The sequence below is a fragment of the Chelonia mydas genome, chromosome 8, assembly GCF_015237465.2.
Source record: "Chelonia mydas isolate rCheMyd1 chromosome 8, rCheMyd1.pri.v2, whole genome shotgun sequence".
Lineage (NCBI taxonomy): Eukaryota > Metazoa > Chordata > Testudines > Cheloniidae > Chelonia > Chelonia mydas.
In genome coordinates, this window is record NC_057854.1 from 22,856,425 (window position 1) to 22,871,700 (window position 15,276).

At 39.6% G+C, this 15,276-nt stretch overlaps 1 protein-coding gene across 1 annotated transcript in view; it reads left to right on the top strand.

Moving 5' to 3' along the window:
- Positions 1–15,276, top strand: part of ADRA1B (adrenoceptor alpha 1B) — a 22,185-nt gene continuing 6,909 nt past the window's right edge. Inside the window, exon 1 of the mRNA XM_007057243.4 lies at positions 1–1,398. Coding sequence (XP_007057305.2) covers positions 426–1,398 — 973 coding nt within the window. The 5' untranslated portion in view covers positions 1–425. The remainder of the gene's footprint in view (positions 1,399–15,276) is intronic.

Consider the following 15,276-nt stretch of genomic DNA (forward strand, 5'->3'; position numbering starts at 1 on the left):
CAGAGCTGCCTAAATGCTTACAAACGCTTCTTGGAGACGCATGTCATAACAGCTGGGCAGGGGCACCCTTCCAACAAATGCACAAGAGAGGATAGTAAACCTGCCTTTTGTTTCAGAGACCTCATGATCCAAACAGCTACTCTAAGACTCAGTCCAAGAGTTCCATCTGCTAATTTCTGTTTCAATGAATTGACATGGAAAATTAACCAAGTTGAGCATCCTATTACTTTTTGACACGCTTCAGAGGATTTCATGCTGTGCAAACTCTGCATGCTGGTGGCTCGTAACCTACAGTGGTGATGAGTTCTCAAGCTGAAACTGGGTTTTGCCTTGCAGCACATTCTTCCGTGGAGAGATAACTTTCAACAGACCTGAAGTACTTTTGTGCATTGTCCAGGGGATCCAATTACAACTTGCTATGGAGCATGATTTTTAAGATGAATACCTACCTTGATGATAACTACAATTCATCATTACCTGGATATTTGGACTACTCTGTACTAAGTAATGGGAGTCTCACTGCAAACAACTCTAATCAGTCAGCAAGCAATCTCAATTTACCTGCCTTGGATATCACTAGGGCTATAATTGTGGGGCTTGTCCTAGGTGCCTTCATACTTTTTGCTATAGTAGGTAACATCTTGGTAATTCTCTCTGTAGCTTGCAATAGGCATTTAAGAATCCCTACAAACTACTTCATAGTTAACCTCGCAATAGCAGACTTGTTGCTGAGTTTTACTGTCCTTCCGTTTTCTGCTACACTAGAAATTCTTGGCTATTGGGTTTTAGGGAGGATATTTTGTGATATCTGGGCAGCAGTTGATGTGATGTGCTGTACTGCTTCTATCTTAAGTCTGTGTGCAATTTCTATAGATAGATATATAGGGGTGAGTTATTCGCTTCAGTATCCAACTTTGGTGACTAGGAGGAAAGCAATTCTTGCCCTCCTAAGTGTCTGGGTCCTCTCCACAGTAATCTCCATTGGACCTCTTCTGGGATGGAAGGAACCAGCACCCAAGGATGATAAAGAGTGCCGCATCACTGAAGAACCTTTCTATGCCTTGTTTTCTTCTTTGGGGTCCTTTTACATTCCTTTGATTGTCATCCTGGTGATGTACTGTAGAGTCTACATAGTGGCCAAAAGGACAACTAAAAACCTGGAAGCTGGGGCCCTGAAAGAAATGTGTGATTCCAAGGAGCTGACCTTAAGGATTCACTCCCGGAACATTCATGAGGACACTTTCAACAGCAGCAAGGCCAAGGGGCACCACCCCAGGAACTCCATAGCTTTCAAACTTTTTAAATTCTCTCGAGAAAAGAAGGCAGCCAAGACCTTGGGAATTGTAGTTGGCATGTTTATCTTGTGCTGGCTACCTTTCTTCATAGCTCTGCCTCTAGGTAAGTTGGGGATCAAGGGATGAGGGTCAATTGTTTATTACAGAAATGTCAGATAAAAATCAGCTGAATGGTGTCTAGATGCCATAAAGACAGATGCATTAGAAATGCAGATAGATAGATAGATAGATAGATAGATAGATAGATAGATAGATAGATAGAACTACATCATAATTTCCCTCTGACACTGTTCTTGCTGAAAGTCATGCAAAAACTTTGCAGTGTATGCAGCCTGCAACAAATCAGCTCAGTTGTCAGGTAGACAGATGGCACATGGATAAAACCTTCACATATTTTTTCTTAACACTTTATATTAAGGTTCCATTTATACGTGTTTTATTTTTAAATGTTTTGTGGACACTTTTGTAGCATGCTGAATAGCAAAAGCCATGTATTAAACAGATGCAGGCAGCCCATTCAGATGTCATACGCAGCTTTTTAACATGTTATACGGTCAGCTGTTAATAATACAGACTAGGTTGTAACATTTTTAGTAGAAATGGCCTGATCCGAAGCTCTGGATCCAAACACCTCTGAACTATGGGGCGTTCAAAATCTAGGTCTGGATCCATACGTCGTGACCTGACTGCATCTCTTCTTTTGGGGTCTGATCCAAAGCCAAGGGAAAGTCTCCCATTGATTTCAAAGGGCTTTTGGATCAGGCCCTTGAAGAGGCTGCAGCTGGAACTTTTAGCAATCAATTCTTTCATTTTTAAATGCTCTCAGACTATGTACATTTAACTGAAAATGTTACCAAAGCATCCTACATAATCTTACACAGGGCTGCATTCCTGAAATCCTTTTGACATTCTCCCTTTTTGTCCTTAATATTATTCACCACCTTGAATCAGCATCACAGCACATCTCACAACCTGTTAGCACAGAATTCTTAAAACTTCTTCTCTAAAATCTCTGTCCAAAATCAGCTGTTACACAAAGCAAATGATCCCACTGGCTAACTATGAAAGAAGGTGGAAAATAGCCTTCTCGGTGTTCTGTGTCTCATATTTACTTAGTCACTGTAAAACAAAATATTTCTAATCCAGTCATTGTGGTAAGCTAAAGAATTTGTTTATACATTTCCTATGGTCCCCTGACTCCCGCTGAACAAATTGTCTCTAAACTGCCTCAAAGATCTAGGGGTCCTGGTTAAAAGTTTTAAGTTTATCATTTTTACTGGATCAAACTATGGATGTGCTATTCTTTGTGCTAGATTCTCAGCTGGTGAAAATCAGGAAGATCTGGCTTGATGTGTCTAAAATTAATCATATAAAAACCTGCAAAAACATAAGGTTACAGATGTGACAAACCCACAAGGGCAGTGAAATTCTAAGTTAAAGTGTCCTGAACTCAGCCCCCCTGATGTCAAACATTGTCCTCTGTCAGAGAAAGTTCCACCACACTGGATAACGCTACAGATCATTGGGAAAATACGTATTTCATCCATACAGGATAGACGTGTTGTGCAAAGCATGTTTACAAAGTACAACATTACAGTCTAGATATAAAGAATCTCCAAACCCATGCAGTAGAATCCAGTGGTTCAGCACCCTCTGATAAAGTAAATTAATTCAGTCCCTTTGTGCTTAGATTGCTGTAGCAACCGTAAAAAAAATCAGTTATATCCTGGCATACTTAAATATAAAGGGCCAGATCCTCAACTGGCATAAATCAGTGTAGCCTTTTAAGTCAGTAGCTTGCTGATTTTCACTAGCTGAGGACCTACCCCAAAATCATAGTAACAAGAGTAGTACAGATATGGAGTCAAAGGAGGCCATATTTTGACATGTCTTCATTTTGCCTTGGGAAAGGTTAAAAGCCACTGCAGGCTCCCTGCTCACGCATGGGATGGCTAATGAATTGTTGCTTAAGACACTTGAGTGAGGAATTTAAAACATCAGTTCACCTGTTGTCTCCTCAACCATGAGCCCAAGATGTTGCAAGTGGAGTGACTGATCAAAAAGTCTCAACATTGTGTTTGGAGACACAGAGATTCAGAGTTGGCAGCAGGGGCTGAGGAGAAGCTATCTGGCTGAAAACAGCTGTTCTGGCACCTGAGGTCTAAGGCCTGACCCTGTGAGGTGCCAAGCTTCCACAACTCCCATTGAACAAAATGAGGAACTGAGAGAACTTGGCACCTCACAGGCTTGGACCTTTTTTGGGATACTGAAAGTGCTGCTACTTAGGTCCATTATGAGATGCTTTTTGGTATCAGAATCCATGCCTGTTAGAGGGTACATACTCATCAGTACATTAGAATAGCAATCCAGTCCTCTGCGTCTGCAATCTCATATCTCTGCCAGCCCACTGCAGGAGCCCAAATCCTTGTTCAATGCTCTGATCCCCAGAAAAATGTTAGCCAAGCCTATTTAACTGCCGTGTACTTTTCCTCTTATTACTTTTTCAATTGTTGCTAATCACCAGGAACAGGAGGTGTATCAGGTCCTAATTCACCTGATCTTCTTCCTTAATTCATTCAGAGATGTCACAATCCTATTTGTTTGACAATACATAGTTGTTCCACATTGATGGATGGTCATTTATATTCACCTCTGGAATGCTTTGAAAATGCATAAAAGTTAAAGGTGGAAAGGACCTATTATGTCAGCCACATCCCCATCAATACAGGATTGTTATCTATGGTACGTTTTCTGCTGTTGGGTCCAAACTAGTTTTTAAAGCGGCTTCTTCTACTTCCCCGCAAGTTTCTCTTCATAGTTCAGTCTACATTTTCCCTTTCTGAAATCCAACCCATTATTTCTAGTCATATCTACATGCACACTCCTTTGCAATCATCCGGCTTTCCCCTCCTGAGTCATTCAGTGATGACATGACCCCACAATGTGTATGTATGTAAAATAGAGCAATTCTGGATTTGCAGTCATGTGAGAATGATCAGAATCTGACCCAATGCATCTTGAAACACTTTACAACTGTACAGTTATGCCTGAATCTTGGGACACTGAAAAATATCGCCTTGGCGAATGATTCTGCTAGTATATAAATAAGTTCTTTTCGTCTCAAAAGTTCCTCCCCTCCTGCTGCTTGTTCCCCAGCTAAAGTTCTAATCCTTTGGTTGTGACATTGCAATAATTTCCACAGCTACCTGTGGTGCTGTCCCAAACAAAGGATTAGAACATTAGGGCTCCGGGGGTGGAAATATGCAGCAGGATCAGACGAATTCTTGAGAAACAAAGATTTTGGTTTAATAAATGCGCTCCTTGTAATAAAGAACAAGGGAAGAGAAATAATATTTCGCATTTACCTAGTGCTTTTCAACCAAAGATTTCAAAGCGCTTTACAAAGGTGGAAAAGTACTGTGCTGATTCTACAGATAGAGAAATTAAGGTACAGAGGTTGTGATTTGTTACGCATCATACAACCAGTCATTATAGAACCCTGATTGCTTGATGGCCATGCCTAGCTCTAACCACTGGTCAATGCTGCTTCCAGCACTAAGCATATGATGATGCATGCACCAGAATTGTTTCCAAACAGAATAATGTGCAAAGTTTTTTTTTCCCCCATGAGGTACCAGCTGTTCTTTCATGTAAATAAGGCCTATATTATACCCCTCTTGGGCATGTTTATAATCACTGCGTTTATATAGCCAGCTATCCTGCTATTCAAAATTATGTGTGATGCAGTATAATGAATAAAATTAAGGCATATATGCTGTCAAGGCAATTGGTAGCTCCATCAACTCAGCAACATAATTTCAAAATGTAAATATCTTGGTTATTTCAAAATAAATATTTCTTTTTTTCACCCAAAAATATTCAACGGCACCTGGAACATATTAAACACTCACTGTTGAAAAATGTCAAATAAAAATAGACGATTTTTAGCTAGAGTAATGGGAAAAGACGTCTGAAACCATTTGCGATCCAGACTCTCTTTTACATAAGGTGGAACCAATTTTGAGCCGTTACATGTATAAAAAGAAATGCATCCAGGGTGAAAAGGCTATATATGGTGCAGCAGGGCTACAAGTTGCAACTCAATGTTATTTCTAGCAGGTGAATTATTAGGCAGAGCTTTCCAAAGAAGTGTAAATGAATTAGGCGTCCAACTCACAATTTGACCAATACACGTGTGGCACCCAGCACCTGCAGGCTCCTTTGAAAAGCCCAGCCGTAAAGTTTATACACGACATAACACACATTGCAAGGGAAAAAGCCACCACCACCACAAAAAATTATTAACATGTAAGACACAAGTCCTGCAACTTGACTTCACTGGGGCTCCAGACAGGTACCAGGGTCTACCCATTGCAGCCTAAATAAACTCGGATTCTGCAACCACTGAAATCGGATGCAAAATTCACATTGACATCAGTGGCTGCAGCATGAGAGACCAGATGTATGAAAGAAAACAGCAATAATGTTACTTTCAAAAAATGTTACTATTTTTAGTATTTTTTAATCTGACAATAAAATAAGTAATAATATTAGGGGTCCTACAAGCAACCAATATATAAGTACAAAGTTACAATGTAAGTTTGTGTTATTTGGGGCCTGATTCAGCATTCCCGGTGTGCCAGGAATTGAGGATCAGGCCTCATATCTTTCCATGGAAATCACATTTTATTAAAGGTTTTAGGTCTAGTCCTGCCTTTGTATATATAGGCTCCTAAAGACTTTAAGCCTATTTCTTCCTATAACCCTCTTTAGTCTAGCTGTTTAAGATTGGTGCCCTCAAGTTGCCAGTTCAGCGTCAGATAGCATTTCAGCCCTTTAGAAAAGTATATTTAGCAATTTAATCATATGCTCAGTTTCAGTCTAGATCTTTGGAACAAAGTTCAATAGCTCAAATTGCAGGACGAAACAGTTCAGTCTATTCTCTGACCAATGTACATGAGGCCAAAGATCATGATGCACAGTTCGTGCAGAGGCCCAGCACAAGTTGTCACGTATGGAGTACTTACCCTTCTCAAAAGGATTAATTGCAGCACAAGGCCTACGTGCCACTCAAGTTCCACTTAAGCCCTATTCAGACCCTTCTGCACAGGGGTGAATTTTATCCAAAATACCCAAAGCAATTAGTTACTTTCCTTGCAGTGTTTTATTTTTCAAAGCAAAGCTGTTTGTCAAAACACCTGAAATTGTATGAACATCCGGGGATTGGATGCTTCTTTTATTTATTAACTTATATTTGGAGCTTTAGCAAACAGGCAAATGTTAAAACACAACATCACACAGAAGTAAATATGCAAGTAAAATACAAAAACAGTTTGAATACAAAGAAAAGTATTGACAGTAACTAGTCACCTAAAGATAACCATCAGCACTAAACACTACAAATTCTAAACAGACATCACAGGACAAAAGAGGCTCTGATTTCCGGTGATACCAACCGGCCTCTGTAAAAATGCTAACGAATCTCAGGAAGGGAGGTAATATGGATATCTTCTTATTTTCTAGGGCAATATATTTCTTTGTTGTTGGGAAGACTCATACTTTATTGAGCCAGAAGATTCAAAGAAGAAATATGGGGATTTAGCCATTGGGCAGCTATTACACTTAAACAGAGGAAGGAATTGATTTTTCTAGTGGGGAACACTGCTATCTATCAGCAGAGCAATGGACATATGTCCTGATCCTGCAGATGTTGTGAACGTGTGTAACGTTACTCACATCCTATTGCCTTCAGTGGATTATTCATGAGAGTAAATGTATACACATGCACAAGTGCCTACAGGATCAGTGCCATAGTAGCTGTATGGGATAGGTGTTTTTTAATGCAAAAATGGACAAATCTATTAAATGAAGGTCGGGGCAAGAGTACAGGGTTTAGCAGCATCTGAACAAAGGGCCTGATCCAAAACTCATTGAAAGCTGTGCAAATATTTTGTTATTTCAATGGATTTTTGATTGAGCCCTAAAACCCTGTGCACTAACCTGCTTAATTAAAAAGCCATGAATATCAGAGTTTAGAATGGAAGCCAAGATAGCCTCTCTATAGCTCTCCTATTAGGTCCCCCAGGTAGAGGGTTATCCTTTACCAAAGGTATCCAAGAAAGAATGTTTAGGCCATACATCGAGAATAAGAAGTTTAAAAAAAAATGTTTATAAAGCAAGCCCAGTATTTGAAAATGCATAAGTATAATAAATGAAATGTCTGCAGACTTAGATTAGCTTTTTCCTAATCAACTAATCCTTTGCAAAACAAGCGCAAGCCGTGGCCATATCCTATGCAATTAGCCAGCTGCAAAACTGTTTTGTTCTGGCCAAAAACAATAAGATCATTAACTCCCAAGGGCTTCAATGGGAGAAAGGTTGGGCCCTAAGAACATTATATTAAAATATAAAAATACCATAAATGAAAGTCTTGATAATGGGAGAGGAAGACAACTTAAACATAAAGGCCCAGATTCCCAGCTGGTATAAATCACCATGGCTCCATTGGCTCAATGCAGGCATACTGATTTACCCCAGCTGAGGATCTGGCTGACAGATTTCTATTTGCATTTAAGTTATTGCTTGAATTTCCCTATATGCATTTTTAAAGGACTGTTTTGACAGCATGTAAATAAAAGGGAGAATGAACTTGAAAGAATTTCTGCTATCCATGAAATGTCCTGTATTTCTGCTGATAGTTACAATATTACAGATGGGGCACAAAGAATTCCAAGTGGTATTTTATTTCAGATATTGGCTTCCTCTTCTTTCTTTCTTTCTTTCTTTCTTTCTTTCTTTCTTTCTTTCCAGAAGATAAAGCTCTCATTGTCCTTCCTGTTACGAAATCATTCTTAGTACCTATTTTCAAATGGGCTATTGTACCATCACCTTGATTGATCGGTCCTTCAGCCCTCATTTAGATTGCACCAATCTTAAATTCAGATATCAAGTCTTGTATTATAACAATAATGCTTTGTAGTTTGACTGCATCTTTCATCTGAAGATCTACATACGTGGGCTGGTCATCCAAGCGGCATGAATTGCTGGGTGGGGCCTCAGAGATGGCCCCAATCCCTAGATGGCATCATGGAATGTGCCAGCCAATGACTCTCTGTCATGTAAGGAGGGTTATCATTGGTCATTCCCAGTGCCCCTATTACATTCCAGGACTGAGTGGGTGAGTGGCAGGGGACTGACCATTAAAGATGTAGATAGGTGGGAGTAGAATCTTATCTACTCCATTCTGTCACTGCCTGCAGCATATGGGACGTACAAGGACCATGTCAGTCACCACAGAAAAGTAAAGATAGGGCTCTGCTCTGGGCAGGGTTAGACAACACAATGGTAAAAAGGCCTGAACCCTGTCTACACTATAGCTTCCACTATTGCGTCCTCCAGTGAAGTTTCACTGGAGGTGAAATATGGATCCTATTTTGGCCAGTGTGTAAACAAGAGCCAGAGCCTTGTATAGTGCAGAATGAAATCATACTGTGTTTGCAAGGGTGAGTTGTTCACTTGGAATTTGACACACCATTAATCACAGATAGATGATGTGGATGATAAGAGAAGGCATCTGAATGTGTGGATTTTAATTAGGCCAAGAGGACAAAAAGCAAAGCTACTCCAGGCTGCCAGAAGACAGGGACTACCCTTGCCAGAGCTTTTTGTCCTGTTTACCAAGGTATTAGTACAGAGAAGTGCTCTTTCAGAGTCTGATTCTGCATTCCCTGCACACTCTGTACTCCCACAGAATTCCCTGGGGAGTTTGTGTGCACAAAGAATACGGATCAGGCTCTATGAGTGTAAATGCTATTGGCTATTTAATTATGCTAACAATGTTTACGGGTTTGCACAAGTTGCATTTCCAAATTATAACAGGATGGGAGCATGAGTACGCATCATTCATAAACCACTGAGACAGATAACAGAGCCTCTGTCTGTGACTTCAATTACCAAATGTTTGTAAACTAGGGGGTTTTATTGTCTGTTTTAAATAAGTTTAGAGGAATGTAAACAAATATTGAAGGTTGGAGGCAAAAAAAAATCAGAAGCTTCAGGAATCCAATTAACACTGAAACCTTGGCACGCTGATTTGGCCACGTGCATTGTAACAAGGACTATAGCAAACTAGCAAAGTTCAAAGAACAGGAGGACTTGTGGCACCTTAGAGACTCACAAATTTATTTGAGCATAAGCTTTCGTGGGCTACAGCTCACTTCATCGGATGCACAGAATGGAACATACAGTAAGAAGATATATATATGCATACAGAGAAGGTGGAAGTTGCCATACAAACTGTGAGAGGCTAATTAATTAAGATGAGCTAGTATCAGCAGGAGAAAAAAACTTTTGTAGTGATAATCGAGATGGCCCATTTAGACAGTTGACAAGAAGGTGTGAGGATACTTAACATAGGGAAATAGATTCAATATGAGACTGGGAGTGGCTGGGTCATTACACATATTGAATCTGGCCAGCTAAAATCTGGAACCAGAGGTCCTTCGTCTCTGGGATCTATGCCCCTTTCTGGGGTAGTGCCGCTGCCTTACAAGAGACTACCTGAAGAAATGCTGCGAGTGGTATCGCTATTGTTACGGCTGACTGCTCTAATAAATTTGTTAGTCTCTGAGGTGCCACAAGTCCTCCTGTTCTTTTTGCGGATACAGACTAACACGGCTGCTACTCTGAAACCTAGCAAAGTTCAGCGTGTCTTCCTCCTTTCAGTATATTCAGCACTGGCAACAGTTCTGGTAATAGCTAGCTTCCATGCTTCTCACTTATCCAATAAGAATTTAATTACCACACACATGTAGTGTCTGCCCTTTACCCTTAGGCAAATACAATGTTAGTTTAACCTTTTATTGCTATTTAGCTTAACATTGCCTTTTACAGATAGGAAGCAATTACTTTCAACCCCATAAAAGCCAAGTTTTTCTCACTGTTAACGTAATGCCATAACTAACTACAGTAATAAAAACTTGGCTTTTAGTTCATCCTTATTAAGGGAGGCAGCATGAGATAGTGAGCAGAGCAGAAGATTGGAAAAGAGGTGACTAGGGTTCTAGTCTGGGCTTTAAGAATGACTCATTGTGTGACACTGGACAAGTCTTTCTTCTCGAACACATTTGAAACACTTAGAACCATTTTCTATCAGAGAATGCATTGCCCTCAAAATTGAAATGCTTCATTAACTTGTGGCAATTTCACTACGGAGCAAACCAGAAAACAAAGTTCAGACAATGTCGAAACATCCCGTTTTGACACTGTTGGAATAAACATTTCTATTGTTTTTCGAAGCTACTTTTTGCTTCAATTTTTTTAAAATGTCGTACAATATCATACCTTTTGATTGATCTGAAATGATTTTTTTTTAAATTTTCTTCTACAGAGAATTTCAGAAGGTTCAGGTGTCTTTCCAATTTGGAAGGAAACCAAATTTCAAAATCTTAAAATCCTTCATGAAGTGGAATTTCCCTCCTCTGCTTAGCAATACACTCAGCCTCTCTGCACCTATTTCCTACACCTGCCCTACAACACCACTAGAAAGTTTAAAAACTTAGGATCAGATTCTACAACCCACACTCAGAATAAGTAGTAACTTACCCCCCAACTAGTCCGAGCCTGTGACATTCACGCAAGAAGGTGACAGTGTTGTCTACAGAACCCTTCTGACTCAGTGTTTGGAACTTTGGAACTCTTCATTTTTCATTCATACTGATTACACTTCAATTCAGGTAATTACTAAATACTGTTGTGTGCTTTGATTTAATCTTTTAAAAAATCTATCCAGTGGAACTTTCTCACTATCAAGTTTCATTTTCACATTACATTTCTCTGTAAGTAGTGTGCTATTACCATAACAGCAATTCCAGATCATCATCCTACTTTTGTATGAACAAATGATTCCCATTTGTTCCTATAAATGACAACAGATAGATTTTCCTCTAAGTGGGCCCCAGGGTATATAAAACCAAATGTATACATTTTTTTTAATATGGTCCCTTTATCACTAATAGCTAGAAAAGGTGACATCTGAGAACCTACATCCACCAAAACTTTGTTACTGTGTGATCATACATCTGCCAAAATAGCAAAATGATTAATGTCCAGTACTTCATCTGTCTGGCCAGAGCAGGTATTTCTAGTGTAATAATGAGTAATTAACCTATATGTTTAATACCACTTCAACATGTAATTAAAGATGGGTGCTAGGCTAATGGAAAATCATAAACTGTAAAGAGAAAAGGGTGATTAGAAAATAGAAAACTAGGAAGATGGAGAGAAAAACTAGATAGGAGGGAGGAAGAGGAGAGAAAGAATAACTGATAAAAATGAAGAGAAGAAAGGAATAAGAGAAGAAAAGTGACAGAAAGCAGAAAATAGAAAGAGACAAAGAAACACCAGGGGGAGGTAAAGAGAAGGAGGAAAGGAAAAGAGGAGACTGCCAGTAATTTGGAATAAAAATGGTTTACAGTTTCCCACTGGCTGGGCACAAATGAGAAACATATAAGCACTCCCAGCAAATCTATATTCTGAGAACACCCACGCATAAAGATTGTCAACCCACTTACATTAAAACAAGGTGTAAATCAATTGATATTACCCATAGGCTTCCTGGTAATCAAGCCCATTACAGCAGAAATAAAATATATTCCCTGCACACAGGACAGATGAAAGGAAATGTAGCCACACAACTGAGGTCCATGATGTCATAAATCTGTGACAGTTTGATTTACATGGTGTTCACAATTTATTTCCTTTTGCATGAATGGAAATGGCATAATTAACTGCCTGGCATAAACATACCAAAACCAACTTCAACAGCATTTCCTTCCCAGACACGTGCTATATCTTAGGGGTTTAAACTGCTGCCCATCACTGAAGCATTTGAGCACCTTAACCATATAAAATCAATAGCAATAGCAAAGACCCTACTGAGCTTCATGGAGTCTTTGGCGTATCCTCCTTTTCAGGGTAAAAACTCTGTTTGAGGTAGGGTTTTTTGGTTTAGTTTGGCAAGTCTAACTATTTACGCTCAGTTCTTTCCTACAAAAATGAGAACAGGACCCTCTCAGATGTACTGTACTCATTAGAATAAGTTTATACTTAAATGAAGAGTCTTAACTTTGCCATCTTGCTGTCACACATTACAGTAATATAGTTACTGGTGGACTGAGGTAACAGGAAACTATTGAGCAAATATTTATACCATATTAGGCTGCTGAGAATGGATCTAGAGCTTGGAGAAGAAATGCCCCTCCTAGAAATCTGCTAGTTAAGGTGTCAGTGGATCCACAAAGACTTTTGTTTTTCTAGCTGTGATTATCCATACTCTGGAAATACTCCGAGGTAGCTTTTAATGTGTGACACAGAGTATGGCAGTGATGGTTATTGTTATATATTTGGCTTTCCCTGTAACAGGTCAGAGTGCGGATAAGCCTGAAGAGCCAAGCCTGAACAGACAATGATTTTAAAGCTGGTCTGTGTTGTTTTTCCAGACACAGAGTATTTTTAATGTTAATAGCTTTACTTTAGATTAAAGGAAAACAAAAAAGCAAGAGAGAACATGAGAGATTACAGTGTGTGTGGCTCCTCTGTAGCAGGCTGCATCTGAACTGTCCTCAGTGTGAAGTTTGGTTATGCAAGTGTAGGGTGACCAGATGTCCTGATTTTATAGGGACAGTCCCGATATTTGGGGCTTTTTCTTATATAGGTACCTATTATCCCCCACCCCTGTCCTGATTTTTCACACTTGCTATCTGGTCACCCTGTGTAAGTATGTCAGGATTTGGCAAATCCAGAGGATCTTCCTACTGTTCGCCCTGCTGATTTAGGGCCTGATCCAAAGCCCACTGAAGTCCAAAGCTCATTCAAAGGCTCCCATTGAATCAATGCACTATGGATTAGGTCCCTAGAGTGGGACTGGAGCCCCAATGTTTCGGAATGCTCAGATTTGGAGGGTCACTATAGAGATGGGACTGGCCACAAAGTGCTGACCTGCATCCAAGCTTTCCCAGTGTTGGAGGGTATTTGCCCCCATTGTTTCAGCTCTAGTCCATTGCTAGCTATTTCTTAGTAGTTCCATGCGGGAAGGCTGGGTGTTCTTCTGTGTGTGCCGAATTATTTTCTACGCTTTGTTTTTCCATCTGGGAAAAAAGAAGAATATAATTAGGTCAGAAAAGAAGAGCAAAAAAGAAAAGACCTATGTTTTGTATTGCACAGCCCTGGGTCCAGTCCTGTAGTCCTTAGTCAGGCAAAATCCCAGATGTTAACAGGAGCCATGATGTGTACAAACTGCAGGATTGGGCCCATTACCAGAAGCTGAGCCCTATAGAAATAGTAGAACATAACATATAAGTTATTTAGAGCTTGATCCTATGAAGTGCTCATTACCTCTCAGTGTTTTCCAGAATCAGGCCCTTGATGAGGAACAGTCACCCTAGAGCTAGTTTGATAGGCTCATTTCAATTACCCAATGCTATGCTGGTTTTATATGCTTCAAAATGTGTAATGACAGGCTAATCCCATAAATTGTTTCCCACAGCCTTTGCCAGTTTCACTGAGGGTGACTTATATAGTTTGACTGTAATAATAAACAGTTCGTTAAAAACTGTTCAAAATGCTAATGACATTCTAATTGAAATTAACTTTCACTAGAAAAAATACTTTTGAATTCCTAATTATGTTATTCACTTTTGTTCAGTCTACTTCCAACCTGAATAGCTGTCATGTCTGGTGTGTACAGTTGGTAATGATTAGGGATTTTTTTTTTCAAAATGCCATAAAAAACTACTAGACTGATTGAGTTCCTGGTATATTTACTGTTCTGCATTATTACTGGATAAGGGGATTTGCAAAATCGCTAGAAGAGAAAGGTGTCAAGGCTGCAGACAGAGGTAAATCATATGTGGTGCTATATTTAGTGAATCACAACGTAAACCATCATAAATAAATATAAATAAATAAAATTAAAAAAAGAGAAGAAAAAATACATTCCCTGGCTGGGAAGTTATTGAACACGAAGTGCCAGGAAACAGATAGTTTAGAGTGGGGGAGTTATTCTGGCTTCCCCATCAGGAATAAATCACTGACGAGATAATTATAGGCGACATTTTTTCAGCTATTCTGAAAGGCAATCTAAATCAGGACTGGGAAATATTTAATCTGTTTATCAGACTGTGATGGGAAAATAGCTAGAGATTAGAGTAGGAAATATTAGTTTGTTGTTTGGAGACTGTGCCTGGTAGGATTAGTTTTATTATTTTATCAAGGTACCAAAATAGCCCACAGTTGTTTGCTCCTGGCAGGTTAATTACAAGGTAAGGTATGTGTGCATGATGAAATAAAAGGCATTGTCAGTACCAAGGAAGGGGCAACGGAAAAGGTGATGTTAAAAATATACAAGCTAATCAAAATATATTTTTCCCTATCTTTACTGTAGGATAAGTATCAAAGGAGCTCTGTGCAACAGTGGCCAAATTGTGCCCAGGTCTGCACGTTTAGAATGAGGTGGTTCATACCGAGGCCCCTATCAAACTAAAATTCCTAATAATAAAGGGCCTTCTATCTTTGTGGGAAATTCATCTATTGATGTCTTTGGAAGTCCCACATGCAGAAATGGGAGAAGATATGAAACCTGAGACACTTTGTAAAGTTCTGAAGGGAACATAAGAGCACAGGGCACTATTTGGCTACTCAAAAGCCACACAAGTAACTACCTTTGAAATGAAAAACAACCAGCATCCACCCCCACACCCAAATCAAGCCCACTACAACCACAACCCTCACCACAAGGCAACTCCACAACCCCCCCTTCAACAGCCACTTATAGTATGTGGAGAGATAACACATAGAGATAAGATTGATAACACAGCACGTCTCCTCACTCTTGCATGACTCAAACCCTCTCTCACGCACACATGCGGTGAGCTTGCGTGTTCGTGGCGAGACAGCTGCTGTGTATTCAACTGTTTTGATTTGT